This window comes from Haemorhous mexicanus, chromosome 7, assembly GCF_027477595.1.
Source record: "Haemorhous mexicanus isolate bHaeMex1 chromosome 7, bHaeMex1.pri, whole genome shotgun sequence".
Lineage (NCBI taxonomy): Eukaryota > Metazoa > Chordata > Aves > Passeriformes > Fringillidae > Haemorhous > Haemorhous mexicanus.
In genome coordinates this window covers 29,946,661-29,967,247 of record NC_082347.1, presented here as the reverse complement: position 1 = coordinate 29,967,247, position 20,587 = coordinate 29,946,661, and the positions used below count along the sequence as shown (strand labels likewise).

The 20,587-nt window shown below is 47.0% G+C and overlaps 1 protein-coding gene across 2 annotated transcripts in view; it reads right to left on the bottom strand.

Moving 5' to 3' along the window:
- SUFU (SUFU negative regulator of hedgehog signaling) overlaps nucleotides 1-20,587 on the bottom strand; it is a 90,196-nt gene continuing 69,609 nt past the window's right edge. For both annotated transcript variants that reach the window (XM_059851868.1, XM_059851869.1), the window contains exons 11-12: nucleotides 9,498-9,566; nucleotides 1-6,328 (exon numbers count right to left, since the gene is read on the bottom strand). In XM_059851868.1, coding sequence (XP_059707851.1) covers nucleotides 6,239-6,328; nucleotides 9,498-9,566 — 159 coding nt within the window. In that variant the 3' untranslated portion in view covers nucleotides 1-6,238. The remainder of the gene's footprint in view (nucleotides 6,329-9,497; nucleotides 9,567-20,587) is intronic.

The following is a 20,587-nucleotide window of genomic DNA, read 5'->3' as shown; positions in this document are numbered from 1 at the left end:
TTCTGCAAATACCTTTAATGCACTTAGAATACACGGGAGGAAAAAAAATGTTTAGTGATTCACAAAAATATTACAAAAAGTCACGTGCAGGCGAAACACACCCAGCACTGCAATAACAATGTAAGAATTTACATTAGAAACTAATATAAAATATTTAAAAACCTCTGCTAGTTTAGCTTTCTGTTTGTTTTTTGTCTTTTATAAAAAAAAAGGAGGAGGGGAGAGGGAAGAAAGGCCATCTACAAGGTACTGGTACACCGGCCACAGAAACACAGGCTCCTTCCAGCCCCGCTGGGAGTGTCCTGGGGCTTCTCCATCCACACGACCCCTGCGTCTGCAGACCACACACACACCCACACACACCCCCAAACACACACACATGTACATGGCTGAAGGACAGAAAAGCTCACCCCAGGGCTGCAAGGGCAACCCCAGGGGTCAGGGTTTGCTGTGGTCCCAGTCACCCATGTGTCCCCTGCCCTGGGAACCTTGCCTTTGCTCCCATTCAGCACATAGAACAAGTAGTGTCCCCAGCGAGAGGCAAAACCTCCATCCCTTTAAAAAAAGGGAAAAGTTAGTGTGTCCAGCCTGGGCTGGACAAGAGAAGGGTTTTGAAAGAGTAAACTTGGGTTTGGAGCATGACTGTGGCCAAACTCACAGTACCAGGACTACAGGGCTGGATGGGTGCAAGGAGCATCCCAGTGCAGGAGCCAGGGCACCACTACAAGCCCCTAGCAGGATGCTGCCTGCTTCCATGGCACTGCAGATTCCCACTTTGGGGAAAGCCAAAAAACGCCCAGAGCTCCCCAGCCTGTGATCAGTCCTACCAGGACAACATGGCCACTCACACCCACCTCCCATTCCTCAGCCCCTGTGTGTTTTGCAACCTGCTTGCTTCTGTAGAGAGACCGGCCCAGGAGCCTCGTCACCAGCACCAGGGAGCCCCATCCTGCTCGGGGCATTGTCATCAAGCTGTGCTCACGGAGGACCTACCGCACACAGTGACAGCTCGGGCCCTCCCACCCTGGCTCTCGTGCACAGGAGAGTTTCTGGAGCCACGCTTTCACTGCAGTTGGGCCCCAGGGAAAGGAACAAAGGAGCCATTTTCATCTCCAGCCTCGTCAGGAGTGGAGGGAGAGGGCAAGAGAAAGGAACAGTGTTTGCAAAACACGACAATGGGCAGGAAATTTTCTTCTGGCTTTTCGAGGTTCGGTTTTTTTCTCTCTCTCTTCCTCTTTTTAAAGAGGGCAGACACAGCATCAGGACAGTTTAAAAACAACCAGGCCCTGGCCAGCCACCTCTGCCATGGGCAGCCCTTCCTGGGCTGATGATCCTCTCCTGCTATCGGGGCTCCACAAGCAGGTGAATGATGCTGTGGTCTTCCAGCAAGGGAAAGGGACAGGGCAGCCCCTTCACAGCAGACTAGAAATGATGTTTGTGAACTGATGTGCCACTTATGATGATTTTATGGTCTGTCAGCAACTTTAGGGGAAACAGAATCATGGTAGAAATGAAGAGGTGGTGAAGCACGATACACGACAGGTTCACTGCCTGAGAGACAAGTCGATACGAGACCACATTTAAAACACATTTAAGCAACCTCAGGCCTATTCTCCATTTGAAAATTTGGACTCATGTCAAACACAAGGGTTGGGTTTTTTTGAAAGAAGAGAGAACAAGCAGACACTGCACAACAGAAAAAAAAGTGTTATAAAAATAGTGGGTTGAAATAGAGCTTGTAAGGTGGAGAGACTTAAACCAGCTTTAAAATCTTAAGAGATGAACCCCATAGGTAAATGTGGATTTTGAGATTGCTTTGGATACAGTCTGGCTGCTGTGCAGGCTGGCATTTATTAACAGGGACAGATGCACTGAAAGGAATTCTTGGTTGCTCGACAATTCATCTGCCCTTGCAGCTTCACTCACAGGAAAAATTAAGGCACAATGGGTTCTCTCACAGGAGGGCAGTCACCCAGTCCCTGGGAGGTGGAAGGGCTCTCCTGGTGCTGGAATCCTTCCTCACCTGGTCCAGATAGAGTAGGGCCTGAAGCCCAAGACTTGATACCGTGGAGCAAGAAGGCACGAGGCCATGCTCTGGGCTAGGGGAAAACTGGACACACTTCCTCTGGCCAGTTTTTCTCCCCACCTGATGTGATGCTGCCCTGCACTGGCCAGGTACAAGCTGGCAAAGCAGGACATGGACTCTGGATACAAACCTAGGAGGAGGGAAGAGCCAAGCATTGCTTTCAAGTGTTTTGGGTTTTTTTAAAAAAATATTTCTACTGGTCCCAGATGAAAAACAACACAACCCTCACTTCTCCCAAGACCATTTGATGACCTGATGGTGTCATTTCAAAAGCCATCCAAGAGCAACTGAATATTTAAAGTGAAGAGCTTGAGAATATAATTTCAAATCACTGTTGGCAATTCCATGTAGAGTAAAACCAATATACACCATCCTCAAAGAATTAGACACAGCAGGCACCATCTATCTAAGCCACTGAAAATATGGTTACAGCAGCTACAAGACTGACTGCTCTGCTCAGATCACACCCTACATACTTTAATACTGAAATTATACATTCCTTGTCCTGTTCTTAATCAGAAATTGAGAGAGAGAGAGTAGCCCTGGCTTTTAAGACTTCTCCTGTTTCAGAATTGCTGTCACATGCTGGATTTTCAAGGCTCTTCATCTTTCCAAATATCTGAATTGACCTGCATTGCCAGATTTCTTCAAGAGAGAGAAATCCTGTACTCACTGCTTCTAAACTGCTTTCATTTCCATCCAGGTCACTGCCTTTAGCCAACACCAGCCCCACAGGTTTTGGTTCTGTACAAACCTGCTTCAGGCCTTCTACACAATCCAGAAAAAATCAGCACCAGTGGTCCTACCATCTCATCAGGTTTGGGCTAGAAAAAGACCGTGGCATTTATTAGCACTGATGACTTCCCTCTTTCAAACTACTTGCTCACTAAAATACAAAGGTTTCTTTTCCATTTCACTCACACACAGACATGTCCTCTTGCCCCAAGATGAAAATATCCAAACTTCATATCTCATTTACTTGCCAGTAAGTAAGCCTTTGGCACGGCTGCAAACTTGATGTGAATGGTGAGGGGATGTCCTGTGGCTGCACAACTCTTCAAGATACTGAGTAACTGCAATTTTCTTACTCTTAGATAAGTTGCTGAGAGGCAGCGACAGGACCAGGAAGCTTAAGGGCTGACTTTCACCAGGTTCTCAGAGCTGCTCTAACAATAAGACACAGAATTCTATTTTAGCAATTACTTGTCTAATATTTCCCCCCTTACCTAAATAGGAAGATTTCACTTCCTTCCCTCCAAGCCTTCCCCCCCTCAATTGTTATCTGGCTACCAGCAAAGATCTGTGAGAAAGTGTCTCAGAAATAGAGATTTCTGGCATGCCACCTGTTCATAACTCAAATACACGGAACTATATATAAATACATGACATGGAACAAAAATACACACACACACACAAGGATACTGGCTGGATTATCACATGCATTCAGCGTGCTCCCTCTGAAGTCAATGGAAACCTGGCCCAGAGCATCTGCTGAGAGTAAATACAGTGAGGAAAACACTTGCATGAGAAAGGCAGAACTGGAGCACAAGCCAGCTTGGAGGAGGTGCTTTCCCTGCATACAGCACCAGATCCCTGCCGTGAAGGCTCAAGGAGTTCATAGGGCAGGAGGTCCCAAGCATTCCAGATGTGTGTCAGAGCCCAGAGAGGGTCTGATGGACTTCTCTCTGGCCCGTGCTGATCTCTGCAGGAATAGCAACAATTGACCTTCCAAATGTCCCTTCTCCACCAAGATGTGGATTTTAAGCTCCTTTTAATGAGAGCTAGCATCTGGAAACAAGGAAGAGCAGCCAGCATCGTGGCAACAGGCCAGCTCTGCTGCGGCACCCCCAGCAAGCTCGTACAAGAGCATCCACGGGCTACTGTTGGATGGCTTTGGGACAAAACTGTAGTTGCTGCCCTTGCCTTTTTCCCACTGCCACAATTATCTGTTTGCCCATTATCTTGTGGTGGGACTCTTAGGCATGTTGTTTTTGAAGCTGGACTGGTAGGTTTTCATGGCACTTTCTCACCCACTGTCCCTTGCACACACATCTACAGTGCAGAAGGGATGCTTAGTGCTAACCAGGACAATGAAAACTGGCCAAGAGATCCCATGGATGAATGCAGCCTGCCTCAGCACAGAAATCACTCTGGCTGGCACATGCAGATATCTGAAAGTTTGTTCTTTCACAGCAGGATTTTAAGATGATCCTCTGAGTTCAGACAAAATGACAAACTCATTTACATGTAAATTGCTTTCATAGCTTTGCAGAAAGGAAGGTTCTGCAGAGCAGTGTTGGACCCTGCATTTGGCCTGCCTTAAATTATAATATAAAAACAATTATAATAATACAAATACTACTTTGTACACAAAGCACGCCCTCCCCTGCAAACCCTGGCATGCTTCGGTAGGTCCTACAGCCCTCTAGTCAATAGTCACCCTCTCTGCACAGAGAGACATTGAGTGACTTGCCTGAGGCCACAGAGGAATTCTGTAGCAAGTCCAAGGAAGGCTTTGTGGCTCCTAGCTCTGCTTCTTGACCAACATTAACCAGCCTCAAATATATGCAGAAAACATCAAAGCTGACTGTGCTGGGAAGAAATTAAATCAGAAAACAAACAGAAAACCAACCCCAGGGTACTGTGAGGCCTCCTGGACTTTGCTGTTTGATCAGGGGAGTTAAGTGTTAAAAGCTTTTGTTACACTTGTATTAGGATCACACAGCAAGTGCGCATAAACCACCGGTTATCTTGCAGGCAGAAAGGGGTGGAAGGAAAGCTGCACCTCCCCTGACAAGGAGTGAAGAGTTGTCACCAAAAGACAATGGGCAGAGGAAGGCTGGGGAATATGCATCAGAAACACCCTGCAGCAGCAGCAGCAGGGGGTAAAGCCGTTGGTGGTTTGCTGCAGGCATCCACAGGGCCAGCAGCTGATGCAGAGACACAACCTGGCACTGCAGAGACCAGCTCCTCTGCACACTCCTTTTGCTCCAAGGAGGAAGCCACAGGGATCTAGAGAGTGTCTTTTCAAACTGGTTTTGATGCTTTACAGTTCAAACCCATCAGAAAGGAGGAAGGTCAGCAACAAGAGCCACCACAGTGAGGCTAGAGGGGAAAATGGAGCTGCACTAGGGCACAACCCTGCTGGAACAGGGAGAATAGTTGGCTTCATTGAGGCTGAGACTCCTTTCTGCTGTGCCAGGGCAGCAGAGATCTCCACTTCATATGCTTTCAAGCAGCCCCCTGATCCTGCAGAGCTGCTGAAGTTGTCCCTGTGAACAAATGATCCTTTCTAGCTTCTCAAATTCTGTACAATAGCAAGGAAAAAATACTTGACAGTATCTCTTTAAAGATAAACACACTGTAAACAGGAGATCTCCCCCGCCCCGGTAGCTTTCTTCCTCCTGCTTGTGCAAAACCAGAGGTTGCGACCTTCCCTGGGGTTCAGGCACAAGGACAGGATGCACGAGAATAAAGTTGCCTCTGTTTGCAGTGATACCACAGCTAATAGCACCAAGACCAACACTTAAAATACGCCTAATTTGAGGGCAGGGAGGATCTGGATTTGTTTTTCTTGACTGAACTAGAAAGTTCATCTTTAAATCTGTTCAGCTTCAAGCATGTGAGCTTTTGGCCTCCTTTAAACAGGGGAAATACCATTCAGTTTCTAAAAAGAAAAAAAAAATAGCACATGGAAGAACAGTTCTGCAGTCAGTAAAAGTTTGGCTAACAAAAGGACTCCAGAGTCACGTAAAGAACATTTAATCCATGGATTATAGGCTCGCACCTGGCAGAAATGTATGTGTAAATACAGGCGTGCAGAGCGTCTACACCCTGGGCTAAGGCAGAGGGGAGTTCTGCAGCTAGGAGAGAGAAAGGATTCTTACTATTAATTTTCATAGTTAAATATTTCTCACTCGCACTCACACATATGCAGGCTGCTCCCAGAGAGTTCAGCCTTGGGAAGGATAAAGGAAAGGGCTCAGTTCGGTCTGGGCTGGTGCTGAGTAGCTCCTCTTCTGTTTGCAGTGGTTGTGCAGCAAACTCTTTTTATTTGCAGGCAGAGTTTTTACTGCATTAATTATCCTGTGAGTCACTGGGTAATGGACAGTAACTTGGCTCTCCCAGTTGTTAGAATAGTGTAATTCAGCTCTAATGCAGTGGGTTGTCGAACACGGCATCTGGCAAGATGGAAACTTTCAGTTTCTTTTCGGGCCAGCTGTACTCCTTTGGAAGTTTAAACTGTAAGACAGTAAAGAGAACCAGTTAATGCATATCACTACAATCTGCACAGAAAAAACAAAATTGTTGCAAAGGCAGGCAGCCCCATGTTATTATTATTTTTTAAAACAAGAGGCCACTAAGAAAACATTTCCCCATCAGTATGTTTTGGACAGCAGTGGACATTAGATAATGTGGCCTGTCTCAGCTGCCAAAGTAAAGTTCTGAGCTTTCAGCCCAAGCACTGTTTATTTCGTCAGATAAATTTTGGAGGGTTTCTGCCCCCATCACTATTTCCCCTTCCCAACCTCTCAGAAGATTTTCAGCAGAAGTGTCTTCCCTCCTATCTATTCCGTCCTATCTAACCACGTCTCTTTTCTTTCACCCAGCCCAGCCCCCAGAGCCCACATTTGCCTTAAAGGGAGTCTGAGGGCAGCTTTCAAACCCCTGCTGTTCAGAGTGGAATGCAGGTGAGCCATCAGAGCTCTCTGGTGACAGGCAAACTGTGCTGCCCTGGCTGGGGAGAGCCAATGTGCCTGCACAGCATTCCTGCTGCAGTTCTTCCCACCTCTGGCACAAAGGCCTCACAGAGCCCTACAATGCCTTGTGCTCACACAGGCACTCAGCTGCTCAGGCTGTTTTGCAAACACTGGCTGAAGCACACAGAAGGGAGATTTTTTGCCCCAGTCTGGTTTACACAGCACTGTCTGTGGCCAATGTTTCCCAAACAAGGCAAGTCCACTGGTCCCAGTCTGATGTCCCAGCTTGGGCTAGGAAGTCACCCCAACAATCAACCCAAACAAAACCAATTCAGGAACAGAGTTGCAAGGAGCCTTACCACCAAACCTTCTCACAACCACATGACCAGTGCCCAAGCATTCACACAGGTCTCTCAAACACAGCTGTGGGGTGGGGGTGAAGGTGTGGGATGGAATCTCTTAGGCCACAAATCTGCCCCATCCACAGCTGAATGGCAACCAGTTCTACATAGGCATTTTATGCAATCCCAGGGGCCCGCCTGAGGACCCAAAACACATGGGGGGGATAGCACTAGAAGCCTGTCTGCAGGCTCATTTTGCTTTCAAAACTGTACTGCACCCAGTGTTGCACTGCCTTGCCCTGTGATACTCCCTGACACCCTGATGGGACTCCCAGGGAGGAATCTTGAGGGGACCCAACACTGCCAGTGACAATCTGCCCTGGAGGTGGCTAATTCAGAATGGTTATGGATACAGTGGTCCTTTCCTAGGAGAGTCCTCAGCTCCAGACCAGCAGCACCATAGGCTTCCCAGGGCTGTTTGAATAAGAGAGCTGGTACAAGGGGACAGCGCTGGAAATCATCAGTCTTTATCCAATTACTTGTCTTTCTTCCTGTAAGCACCCTGTTTCTGATGGACACCAACACAGGCTCAGTGCAAGGTTCCTGCTAAAGGAGATCCCCTCCAGCTGCCTGCTCCACAGCAAGGATGTCTCCAACATGAATTTGCTCCTGACCTTGCTCCATTTGCAGCTGCCCATGAGGGTAACCTGCAGTTAGTATCCATTGACCTTAATATGCTGATGGTTCGTGGTCTGATCCATGATCTGGGGGCACAGCAGGAGGATTCTTCAGGATAGAGGCTACCACAAACTCCTGTTTTCTTATCCTCTAGGAAACAAACAGCTCAAGTCCTATTTAAGTTTTTTTATAAACTCAAGCCCTGTCTGTAGCTTGCACCATGTAATCTACTGGCCCTGCAGAGCTCAGGGAGTTCTGAGTTGCTGTCTAGGACATGTGAAAATCATGTTAAGATACTCAGACAGATTATTTCACTTAATTTCACTTAACACAGGTGGTTCTTTATGTGGCAAAGGAAAGACTCCTCACAGTGCTTCATTCTACCACATGAACATCATCAGCAACAGTCAGGCCTGCTGAGGAATGCTTTCAGTTGGCCCGACCCGGATCCTGCAAGTTACAAATCCTTGGAGGAATCTGGATGCTGAAAGATCACATTTCATCTCAAGTATTTTCCTTTTTATAAACAGCAGTGTTTCCAAAGCAATCCTCTTGGAGAAGTCATCCTTTGCATTTGTTTGTTTTTCACTTTTTAATTCAGCAGTCACAGCGAGTGGGAACCAAACACCCTGTCGCTGTGCCAGGAGCTGCCATGCTCTTTGCCTCAATGGACAGTGAAGGAACATGAGCCATCCAAAGCCTTCACTAAAGAGCCTTCAAACCAAAGTGCTCCTGGGCTTCCATGTCACTAGCAAAAATGAGCTTTGGATTAGGTTTAACTGGATAAAAGCTGGCCTGAAAGTCACTGCACAGCCAGCAGCATGCTCCCCTCACTCACACAGTGAGGAACACCCTGGCATTAAGTCAACTCTGGATTAAACAATTAGAGCCCTGAGATTTTCCTGGGGGGAAGGGAGCAGAGCAAGGGATGGGAGGGCTGTTCTACAAGCCAAGGAAAGTTTCTTTAGAGTCTGCAGGGAGCTGTAAAAAATGGGATTAAAAATATTACATGTCATTTCTGCCACTGATCTTTGAAGTCAAGCAGAATATTTATATGGCATGCATGGGAGACGGGGTGTTAAATGTTCCCCAGGAAGAGATCACATGGCAGTGGGAAGTTTAGTACCAGCTTTATAAAGCCCCCCTGGCTGTTGCTGTAATGCTTCCAGACTGGTGATGGTCCTTCATACACTGTGCAGGGCCAGCAGGTGAAGGCCAAGCAGCAGATGTGAAACAGCCCTGCCTGCTTACCAAACACACTAAAGGAGGCCCATACAACAGATTGTTCAAAAGTATATGTGCTACCACCACTTTCAGCCTTTCTGAAAGCAGGGAAGGTGATGTGCTGGGAGCTGCTGGTGAGGACAATATCTATGCACGGCATGGAGGAAATCCTGCCATGGCCCAGCTGCACTGCTGTCATTTGGGGTGCTCAGATACTATGCTGGAAAAAATGCTGATGGAAATCAAAACACAGAGTGTCCCTTGATATCCCTGTCTTGTATTTCTTGCAATCCCTTCTCTCAGTGCCTCAGTAGTTCACAGCAGATGTGAAGGCTTAGCATGGCCTCAAGTCTGTGGATGGGGCAGGGCTGCAGCCTGCAGGCTGAGGGGAGGATCAAAGACAAGCTGCAGGATGGGCTGAGCTCTCTGGGACAGTACATGGAAGATACAGGAATGATGCAGCCTTACTTCCTCTGGAGAATTCAGATCTTCTAAATCTTCCAGCATTCTCTCTACGAACTCTTCGGTCAACAGGATCTGCAAAGGAAATACAGTATTTTATGCTTTACACTCTTAGTTTTAGCTAATTGCAAGGGACAGCATGACTTCTGCACGGAGCAGACTGTACCAACTCACTCCTTCCCCTATGTCCTTCTTTACCGCAATACAAAGGTTTGAGGGCAAGGAGCTCCTAACTTTGTCTTCCACCCCAACCACTGAAAAAAATGTTGAAATTACACAGCAATCTTTTTTGACCCTCAATTATCTCCCTCAGTCTGAAATTAGAGGCTCAGCTTTAGACAGAAAGAGTGGGGAAGGAGGAAAAAGGGTCAAGATAACAACTGTTGGAGAGACAGTGGGAGACAGCCACTTTCATCTGATCCATTGAAGTCAAGCTCACAGTTTAATCAGGAAACAGCAGCATAGGAAGAGACAGAGCTGGTGCCCTGGGCATGGGGAAGGGCCTGACCCCAGTACAGCACATTGTTCACATGAACCAGATGCTGGGTATGGGAAGTGCTCCCAGAGGTGCCCAAGGCACCCCCATATTGTGCTGCCACATGCCCATCCTGCGTCTTTGCTGGGAAAGCTTTTGGCTCATCTCAGAGCCAGGTTGGCAAGCATGAAGCAGTCCAAGAAAACAGCTGCTGTCAAGTCAAAAGTCCTGGATGAGGACCACAACCCCAGCTCCATCGAGTTCCCCAAGTCACAGAAACCAGAGACATCATGGGGGAAATCAGCCCTGGGAATTCAAGCAGAGGAACTCCCACCCTCTTTAAAAAAATATGTGATTGGCAAAAGCAAACACATCCTGCCCTCTTCACAAGAGCCGCAGAGGCCAGAGCTCCAGGCAGGACAGCTGGTTTGGCACAGGAGCAGAGACGGCTGTGCAGGACCAGGCAAACATCCCCACACAGTGAGGGGGCCTTGGAGCAGCATTCCTGGGAGTTAGGTTGCAGCAGCATCCAGTGGATTATTATTTCCATTTTAGCCTACAGGATTGTTTCTTTCTCTCTGCTCCTCCTTTCCTTCCTCTGGCCCACCCTTTCCTCCTCTCTGGCATTATTTTCTATCCAGAAGAGCCCACCATTCCCATGCTCCCTTTCTCACCCTTCCTCTCCATGTTCTTCGCAGCCATGAGCCCTGTGCTCCAGAGAAGGGACTGTTCTAGCACCAAACAGTGGTGGAGCTAAGTAGCCAGTTGCACTGTTCTCCACCTCTCCTATGGAAGAGGAGCAGCCAGGCTGTCCCACTGCCCTGCAGGAAGCCCACCTCCTGTGCCCACTGACTGTTAAGGGCCAGTAACACCAGTGGAGAGCGAGTGACTGCCAGCATGCCATGGGCAAGTGGAAGCCTCTGGGCTCCATTTTGGCAACACATAAGCAGGACTATTGGACATAAAGAGATATGGTCTGGTCTCTCTTTCTTCTTTTGTAGGGCAAGACAAGAGATCCAAAAACCACTAAATCCAAATCCAAGGTGTCTGCAGTCCTCTCCCCTCAACATTGCCACACTGCTGCCACTACACAAAGATTTCCTGGGGATGATGGAACCATAAACTCCCCTCTCCACTACATTCCCCTCCTCACTTAGCTTCAACCTGCAGCAGGATCCAGGCCAGGGTTTATGACCAAGCAGCTCAGCATGAATGCAGGTACCTTTACCAGGCCTTTCTGATCAGACCTTGAGCCTGAAAAGCTCTGCTTCAGCTTTGAGCCAGCAGCTTGCTGCTTTGGACAGGACTCTGCAACCTGGCACCAATCTGCAGACTGGCAAGCTGAGGAACATCGCACTGAAACACGCAGTGCCACCGCAAACTGCTGCAGTCTCCTTGCAGGGGCCTGCAACTCTTCTGCCTCTTGAACTGGAGACGCTCATTTGCTCACTGTTTGCAGGAGGAGGAGGGAGAAGTCTGTCCCTGTTGGACACAGGAGGGCAACCTGATCACTCAGCTCAGGAGGAAGGGCTGGGTGGGGAGCTGGGGCTCTGCACCGAGAGGATCGCTTTCTGCGGAGGTGCAGTCTGCAGTGGGGTGAGGGAATGAAAACAATTTGGCAGACATCAAAATCTACAGAACAGCCGGAAAAAGGAGGAGGAATTGGTATTCACAGCAATCAGGCCAGGAAGAAATGAATATTCAGCCATCCACGGATGAGCAAAAATGCCAGAGGTTAGGATGGGTGAGAGAGCAGGAATGAGGAACTGCAGCTTTGGCAGGGAGACTAGATGTCAAGCACAGCAGGAAGACCCCTGGGCACTCCCAAGGTGCCACAGGCAAGAGAAAAATGGGAACCACGTGTGCAAGGCAGCCAGCTGCTCTGAGGCTGTAGGAAGACAAGACAGGGTATGCAGGGGTAAACAGCAAAGGGTGGAGAGAATGGAGGAGGGGACAGGTCAGGTCTTGGCTAGGGACAAACCTACATGGAGCACTGTGCCTAGCACCGAAACTGGGGTATGATGCCTTAAGATGGCTGAGCCTGTCTACAGCTCACTGCCCTCTCTCATGAATTTTGGTAATCCAGCTGAAATAGAAGCACAAATTCCACTGAGGCACTGAGCTGAACTGGCTCCCTGAAAGGTCTGACAAGTGGAGCGAGACAGGAGACCACAGCTCAGCTCAGCTGCATTTGGGGGCTCAAAGCAATGGCAGCCTGCTCTGTGCAGCACGTGAAGAAAGATTGCAGCGCCTTCTGCAAGCCCTGCAGGGACAGTTAACTTTGGTGGTCAGCAGGTGTCACAGGTTGCAGTGACATTCACACACACAGTGTGAGTCTCAGAGCCTGTCCTTAACAGTCCCAGTCAGAAAAAATCCACCCCAAACGCTACTACCCCACACTGCTGGGGAGACCTGCCTTCCATCCAGGAGAAGAAGGGAGACTCCAAAGTGCAGGTGTAACCAAATGTACAAGGAGCCACGTCCCACAACACAGGAAACTGGCACTCTTGAGGTTCTCCTGAGCATGTAGGGGGAAGGCATGTGCCAGCAGGACACCAACTGCTTAAGAGGGCTTGGAAGCAAGAAGTATTGTCATCCCAGATTCACGTCTAGACAAGATTTCTCCTGTTAGAAGTAGCCCAATCAAAACGGCCCAAGAGCACTAATGCCTGTGCTCATATATAGATCAGGCTGCCATCCCCACCTGCAATTAGCTAAACCACCTTTGTGCTGGTGAGTGAGTCTTATGGACAAGGCTGAAAATAAACCCAATCCTATCTCAGCGCCCCTCACTCACAATATTTCACATTTCCAGTTCTTATAGCATGCCTGCTCCTGCACAGTATGATACCCCATTACATTAACACACACACACACACACACACACACACACACACACACACACACACACACACACACGTTGTATGTGCATGATATTAAAGGTGACATTCCCAGCAAATAAACATGACAGACTGCCATTGCTCTAGGCACCTAATTTAATTTCCTCTGGGATTTAAACCTTAGAAGCTCAAATTAAACAAATAGGCCTCACTCACTTTATACTTCAGAACTGAATCTGAGTTTTCCTCTGATGCTGTTGACTGATCTTATCAACAGGACACTACACAGAGATCACAATGATGAAGCAGTTATTCCCTTCCCAAAGGAAAACAGAGCCCCACTGTTGTGCTGCAGCCATGGGAAAAGCCGACACAATCTGGAGGGCAAACGAAGCCATCCCATGTGCCCTGAACAAGCCTCTTCTCCCATGAAATCTCTCAGCTGGTGCTGAGGAAGCAAAGGAGCAGTCCTGAGCAGGTGTCCTGGGTGTTGCAGCAGCCCAGTCTCACAGCACTGTTTTCAGAGCCCTGTGCAAACACCCAGCCTGCCAAAGCTGGTCACAGGGTGCAGCTCAGCCTGTGCAATGGCTGTTTGCAGTATGAACACTGAATGGCCCTGCCAGCCAGCTGTGGGTACCTGAAACAACTCCTTGGGTGCTGCACAGTCCTGCTCGCACCAGGATCTCCTGGACCTGACCTAGAGAGGCCTGGACATGTGCTAAACCATTGCCAGCAGATCTGGATTCCATTTGCTCTGTGTTTTGTGGCACTGAGTCATGCTACAGATGCTCGGAAGATGACAACAGCCAGAAGATAAGTCCCTGTTTTCTATCACAGGTACCTACCACACAACTGAAGTACAAAGTTTGGGTTCTCACCACTTCACTAACAGCTGCAAGTGTCCAGACATGTTCAGAACACCAGGCTAGGCTGTCTCATCCAGGTGGATGTGCTCAGGGAACACATGCTGTCTCCCTCTCGTGGCAAGTCTCACCTGAGCTTGCTGAAATCTACTTCTTATTCACAGGGCTCACCTACGGGTCACCTGAAGGAGTTTGTGTTGAAGCTTTCTGTGCTGAAGCTTTCATACTCACATCTGGCTGAGAAATCTGTATCATGACTTGTTACAGGTACTCAGCTGCAGGCATATGAAAATTGATGAAATCTAAAAGTGTCCACAAGATCATGGGGCTCCAGATGAGGTTTGGCTGACTTTGAAAGCACCTGGTGCTTAGTAAAACATTAAAGATTTTATAGTCAGCTTACAGGTACCACCCCACAGTTAACACCCCAGCTCTCACTACAGGGTTCAACACTGCCATGAGGGATTGACATTCTCAGCTCAGGAAAGGCTCTTGGGGACAGAGGTCACAACAATGCTGAATGCCTGGCACAGCTGGCAAGACTTTGATCAAGGAAGACTCTCAAAAGCTGGGCTAGGAATCAAGCTGCACCTCTGCCCAACTTAAGGAAAAATACTTTGCCCAGGGCAAGACACAAGCAAATAAATGGTCCAGCTACACTGAAGCAGAGGCTTTCACTGATAATACTCAATTTTCTTGCCTACCTAGGAAAAAACCAAACAATCACACACTTTGCCCTAGTGCTTTGTTTGCATTAAACACTCCAAGTTGCCTTTCTAGCAGGTTTGTCAAAGAAAGGAAACCAAGTTTTATTAGTTCTGGACTTAGTACAGAGCAGGCCTGTATGTCCAGCCAGAGAAGGTGAGGACACATTGCAATAAACCCCTTTGTAAACCACACCAACCCTTGTAAGAAACTGTTCATCCATTGGGTACTATGCCTGGAACAGGTGGAACAGTTGTATCCTAAGCCAAATAATCTGTTACATCTGCAAATATCCAGTGACTTTTATGTGTCCTTTGCCCTGAAAATGTTTCAGCTTAATTCTTGCTGTCAGCATAGCAAAAAGTTAAGTTAAACTGTGTCAGCCTTTCCCAGCAAAATTTCCACCAATAAAATCCCCTGATTGGGGGATTGTGTTGTACCACAGGTACCCCCAGCCCACCTCTCTGCTCTCTCCTTGACCTGGCTTCTTTGCACTGCTTTGCTCATGCTGCAAGTGGTTCAGGGCAGAGGTCTTGTCACCTTGTTCCATGTCAGGCCAGCCCTGACACTGTCTGAAAAGGCCACCTTGCTGCCTGAATCCATCCCAGCTCTCACTACAGCTTCGAAGGTACCAGTATTGCAACAAACACCTCTGATGGGAAATTCCACTGCTGCTCTTGCAGGAGATTCACAACTCCCCTTGTAAAAGAGAAACATCCACTCACAGATGCCTCAGGGACCCTGTTGCTTCACATCATGATGTTACAATCCCAGAAGAGGAAATATAGGATGACACTGAAAGATTTTGACCTTGTGGGATCTTTTCATGACATTCTCGGTCACAAGGTTGATCCCGAGGACCTGAGCTCCGTAGAGCCCAGACTGATGAGATCTATCATGCAGACAAGGCTTCTTTGATTCAATACATAAAATTTGGCTCAGCTGGGGAAAGGGCTGGCAAGGAAGCCAAGACAACAGGCAAATCCAATTCTTTCAGATCCTTTCAGAGAGAAAAAGCAAAGGAAGAACAGATATTTCAAGGAATGCACTACGTGGGTGGAAGACAACCTACACAAAGTAGCCAAAATCAAAGTCTCCTTTGAATGGCAAGGGAGGGGTATTAGGTGGCAGGATAGACAGTCAGTCAGATTAAGAAGGATGAAAGAACCTGACTCATCCAAAACTAGCCTGGACAAAGTACTAGAGAACGTGCTGCAGGAGAGTTGACATTGGGAGGATCATCATGTTCTAACGGTACATTTCTACTCTAGATGAAATGCCTTATTCAGCTGTGAGGGAGAAGAACAAAAAGGGATAATGCAGTAAGATTTTGGGGAGTGTTTAGAGCACACGATAAACTTACTGGAAAACTGCTAGCTTAGATTTCTAAAACCTGCTCAAGAATTTGGGGGAAGCCACTCAAAACATTCTGAAAAATAATTTCATGAGTAGACACATAAAACTGCTTTGGAGAAGAGCAGGCTGTAGCTGTACACAACTCAAACCAGTTTGTGGGTGTTCCTAAACTCACCACACTAGGAATAACACATCTATTCAAGTGTGAGGAGACCTAAAATCAAGCCTATGTCTTCAAGAGAGACATGACCCATAGCTACTACTTACAAGTGAGCATCTTCAGCATCAGAGTAGCTCTTTCAAATGTTGCTTTGAACCTCTGTTGCTGCCATTATGCCAATGTGCATAAATGATTTAACATGTGGTTGAGCAGAGAGAAGAACCAGATGTGCTCATTTCCAGGGGAATGTCCTGACTCTACCGGAACAAAGTCATTCTCTTGTGCACTCTGTCTCTGTGACTAATTCAGTGTTTTATATGAGGTGGAACAACTCCAATTGGAAGAGCTGAGGAAGAACCAAAATACCCTATAGCTGTGGTGCCCATAAAGCAAAGAAGTAGAAATAGGGGTTCAAATTAAATAAAAGAAATAAAGTATGAGTTTCTCATATCCTATGCAAGCATTATATCCCTTAAATATTGATTAGAGAAGGCAAACTTCTAACACCTCCAGCCCTATTCTGCAAAACCAGATTTTTTTCCTGTTTTTATTGAAGAAAACTTTCTTATTTCTTATTTCTGGTTTCATTCAACATAAAAGGATTTTATTTCAGCTTTTGGTCTCTTTAAGGCTTTTGTTTCAGCAAGAAAAACTGAAAATATTTAAAGATTGGGCTCAGTCTGATCTTCTTTCCCAGATTTTTCACTTAGGTTGCCAAACCAAAAGAATGGATTGTCCCCCATGACCCTGCTCACAGTAATCCCCTCTCTGCTGTGACTGCCAGCATAGATAGCACATGTTGATAGCTCCTGCATGCTGGATGCTTCCCACGGCTTCCATGTACCTATCCTGCCTACAGGCACATTTAACATTTTCTATGAAAGGTTTGACCTTGCTGTCCTAAGCCTAAACTTATTTTTCCATGCTGGATGCCTTGTTTTTGATTTTTTTTTTAAAGGTTTTTAGGGAAAAAGGAATCCAGAGAGGTATTTTGGGAAAAGTGTATTTTGACAGTACTAGCAAATTCATATGATAATTTTGTTGGCATGAGAACCACCCCTTTTGAAGAGGGTGATGAAGATTAGCAAATGAGTGCTCTGGAGGACAAGGGAAAGCCTTTCTCCTGATCATGAAAATGCTTTGCTAAGTCAGAAGTCTCTGAAAGTACTGTTTGCCCATAGCCTTTATGAGAAAGGAAGAGTCCTCCTTCATTGAGCACATCCCAGCCCAAGGCAGCTCCGGCCCAAAATAGGGCAGAGGTAGCTAAGGAGTGCTTTCTCCTCTAATCATTCCTCTGAGAAGTGAGGGATTGCTATGTCACCAGGCACATTAGGACTAACGGCAGGGAAACTCTCCAGCACTCTCAGTGTTTCTGCTGGAAATCAGACCATGTGGAGGAGGAGGAGAAGGAATTTTCCATCTTGAATGAAGGGGAGGAGAGGAAAGTAGAGACGGGCCAGGATGAGGGGAAGATGGAGACAGAGAAAAATAGGATGAAGGGCAGATCAGATGCCAAAGCTGGGGACAACAAAGGGCAAGGAGTCTGGAGAACCCCATTTCCACAGCCTTAACATGAACATGCTGTCAGATGGACACTGGGAACCTACTGTCATAGGAGGCGAGCAAAGAGGGCCCCCCAGCAGTGCCTGGTGCCAGAGGATAACACCCCACCACTGCTGTGAGCTCTTCAGCTCACACAGAGCTCACACTCACATTGTGCTGAGAATCAGGGGGTGCCAAGTGCCAATGATCCATAGCCTCCACCTGCCTGACAGGATTAGTCCCAAACCCAAGAAAATTACCTGGAAAAAATACCCTCTGCGCTCAGAGATGAGTGACATTGGGCATACAAAACTTTGGAAATTGCTGCACAGAAATGATGCCATGCTAATTTGGCACCAGCACATTTCTGCCTCATGAAACAAATCTGTAATCACAGTATCACCTGCAGTTTTTCTCCAGCAAGACCTCTGCCCTGCTCAGTCCTCAGGATGGTTCTGCTCACTGAATGCAGCATTAGTCATCATTTCTTTTCATTATCATTCAACTTGCTTCCCCATTCTCTCCTACTCTCTTCTCCTTTATTTAGTATGCTCCATCCAGCTACTGCCAGCATGGATAACACTGGAAGTACCCAATCTTACTGTCCACCACACTCAGCCTCTGACGTGCTTGGCCTCACATTTCTGCAAGGCAGGGAAGTGCTCCCTTCAATACAGCAGATGAGGGATGGAGGCTCAAGGAAGTAGAGACTTAAAAGTCACAGAGAAAGCCTGCAAGAGCAGGAAGCTGAACATGGGTCTTTGACCACAGCTCCCAGGATGAATTCCTGCCCCAAAGAAATCCTTTCTCTCTCCTGACCTGCAAGAATAAATTTTAATCTCTTCCTGAAATTGTTTCTGCCGTTCGTCTGTGGAGGATTCCAAACAAGCACTGAATTCATTGCATTCTTCACAGGATGACTGGAAGAATGTTCTTCTGAACAGACATAGGAAAATGAGTGAAGAAAAGGTTGAAACCGAATGTCTACTTCTTGTGAGTGCCCATCTCAAGACTTGCAGATCTCTGTTTTCCAGTCCACTTAGTCCTGTGTAACACAGAGGTATGCACAAGGGAATTCCTCCTGACCTCCTCTCATTGCTGGGAACACAGATCAGACTTCAGGCTTGAGCTGGGCATCCAGAAAATGAGGAACACAAAGTCACTTGCCAGGTGATAATATTTTAGCTTAAGACTCTGGAATAAGAGTAGTAGAGGCAGGAACGGGACCCAGTTCTCCAGGGCGACACTTAACAGGCCTCACTATAAGATTACTGTGATTTTTTGCAATTACCTGCCTCATTCATTACACTTACTTTCCAATTTTATTTTCCAATTACAATTGGAATTACTTTTCAATTTTAACAAATAAAGTGGAAATCCTATAGGAAAGAGTCTACTTTACTCCACGCTCCTGATTCATCCCCCAAACATACTGCATCTCTGCAGTGAATGAGGCAAGCACACTCTGTTAAAAATATGTATGATTCTTCAATTAGATATTGCATTGAAATGCACATGTGTAACAGGGGCAAGGCTAAAGTGCAGAGATATTTCTTACATTCTGTGTGCTAGGTTTTACAGTTAACGAGGACTCTTTAACTATAGGTTTGTTTTTACTGCACTGTGTTGGCTTGTATGTCAGAGTCTGCAGTAGTATCTGATGCGTAACATGCACGTTGCACATGATCAAAGGCTTGAATGTCATCTTCTTGCCTAGAACAATGACTGCCTAAAGCAGCAGGAGCAGAAATTATCTAAAGGTAGAGTTAAACAAACCTCCTTCTCCCCTCTGGGGAGAGTAAGCAGTCCAGGTGAGCAAGGCAGGAGGGGAGAACAGCCTGCTTTGTGCTAGACGGGCAAAGAGCTCCACATAAAAGCAGAGGAGCTTTGCAGAAGCATGTCCTGACTCCCATCACTGGAGACTTAATGATGGTAATTCCCAAAGGATGATGCATGCTGACAGGCTTTGACACAAACTACCCCAGGATAATATTAATATGTATTAAAGGCTCAGGCAACTTTATTGGGATGGGCTTGATCAGTAACACATTTCAACAGAGCGTCTCTATCATCTGTCGGAACAAAAGTAAGGGAGGGAGAGAGAACACACGCACAACCTCACCTTGCTTTGGGAATGTTTTAGAGACAAACAAGGTCAATCTGTGATGAATTGCACACTTGGCACAGCTCAGATGTTGGACCAAGGACGCTCCACCACAAATACGAATGTCACTGTGGGGCAGTTTATGTTGGAATCTGTCTGCATGATTAGCATCCTTAACCCTCCAGCATGGGCCAGACACCTCCTGCACAGCCTTTCCCTGTGCATCTGGAACATCTACCCCTTGGAAAGCAGAGGAGAGGTGCTTAGGAGGCAATGTGGGGGCTCTGCAGTCACAGCACTGGAGGAAGGGGGAGTGGAAGAAAGAACCGAGGAAGCCTTTGATCATGTGTAATGTTAATTCAAGTGTTACACATCAGAGACTTTGCCACAGTAACTAGCATATAAACAGGAGTCTAGTGTTAACAAGGAGGACTTCTTGAAAATGTTTGTACATTTCTGAGTTAAAGCAATTTCCCTATTCAACAATACATGACATAGTGGAAGGAGTTCAGAAATAAACCAGCCTAACATGCTTAGACCTTTAATAGAATTTAGCTTCTTAGAACTAATTAAATGTTACTTAAATGAAAAAAAAAATTCCAAGTACTTGGGAAAGGTGCCAATTTGACAGCTCTGGAGAATGAAATAATCTAATCATCCCCAGAGCATGGGCAGCAGCAGGACAGGCTTCCCCTACTAACATGCCTCAAACGTGACCTGGAAAGACTGTTGATAGAAATGGGGCGTACAATCTCTCTGGTCTAATGACTCCTTACTTTTTCTGCTGAGACTGCTAAAATGGTTCCCGCTGAGTACCAGCTGTGGTGGTGATATGGACACCTGTCTGGTTGGAATGGTGCTGGGACCTGCCAAACTCCTGTCATCTGCTAACCCTCCACCAGAGCCCAGTGACTCTCAGCTCATTGCTCAGCACGGGCAGCGGGGGCTGATAGACAGCAGCTCTCCGGCCTGTCCCTCCTTGGACATGCTCCACTCCAGCCCACAAGATGTAAACAGGAGGTACTGTGTTTAGTCTGCAGGTTTGGGCTCT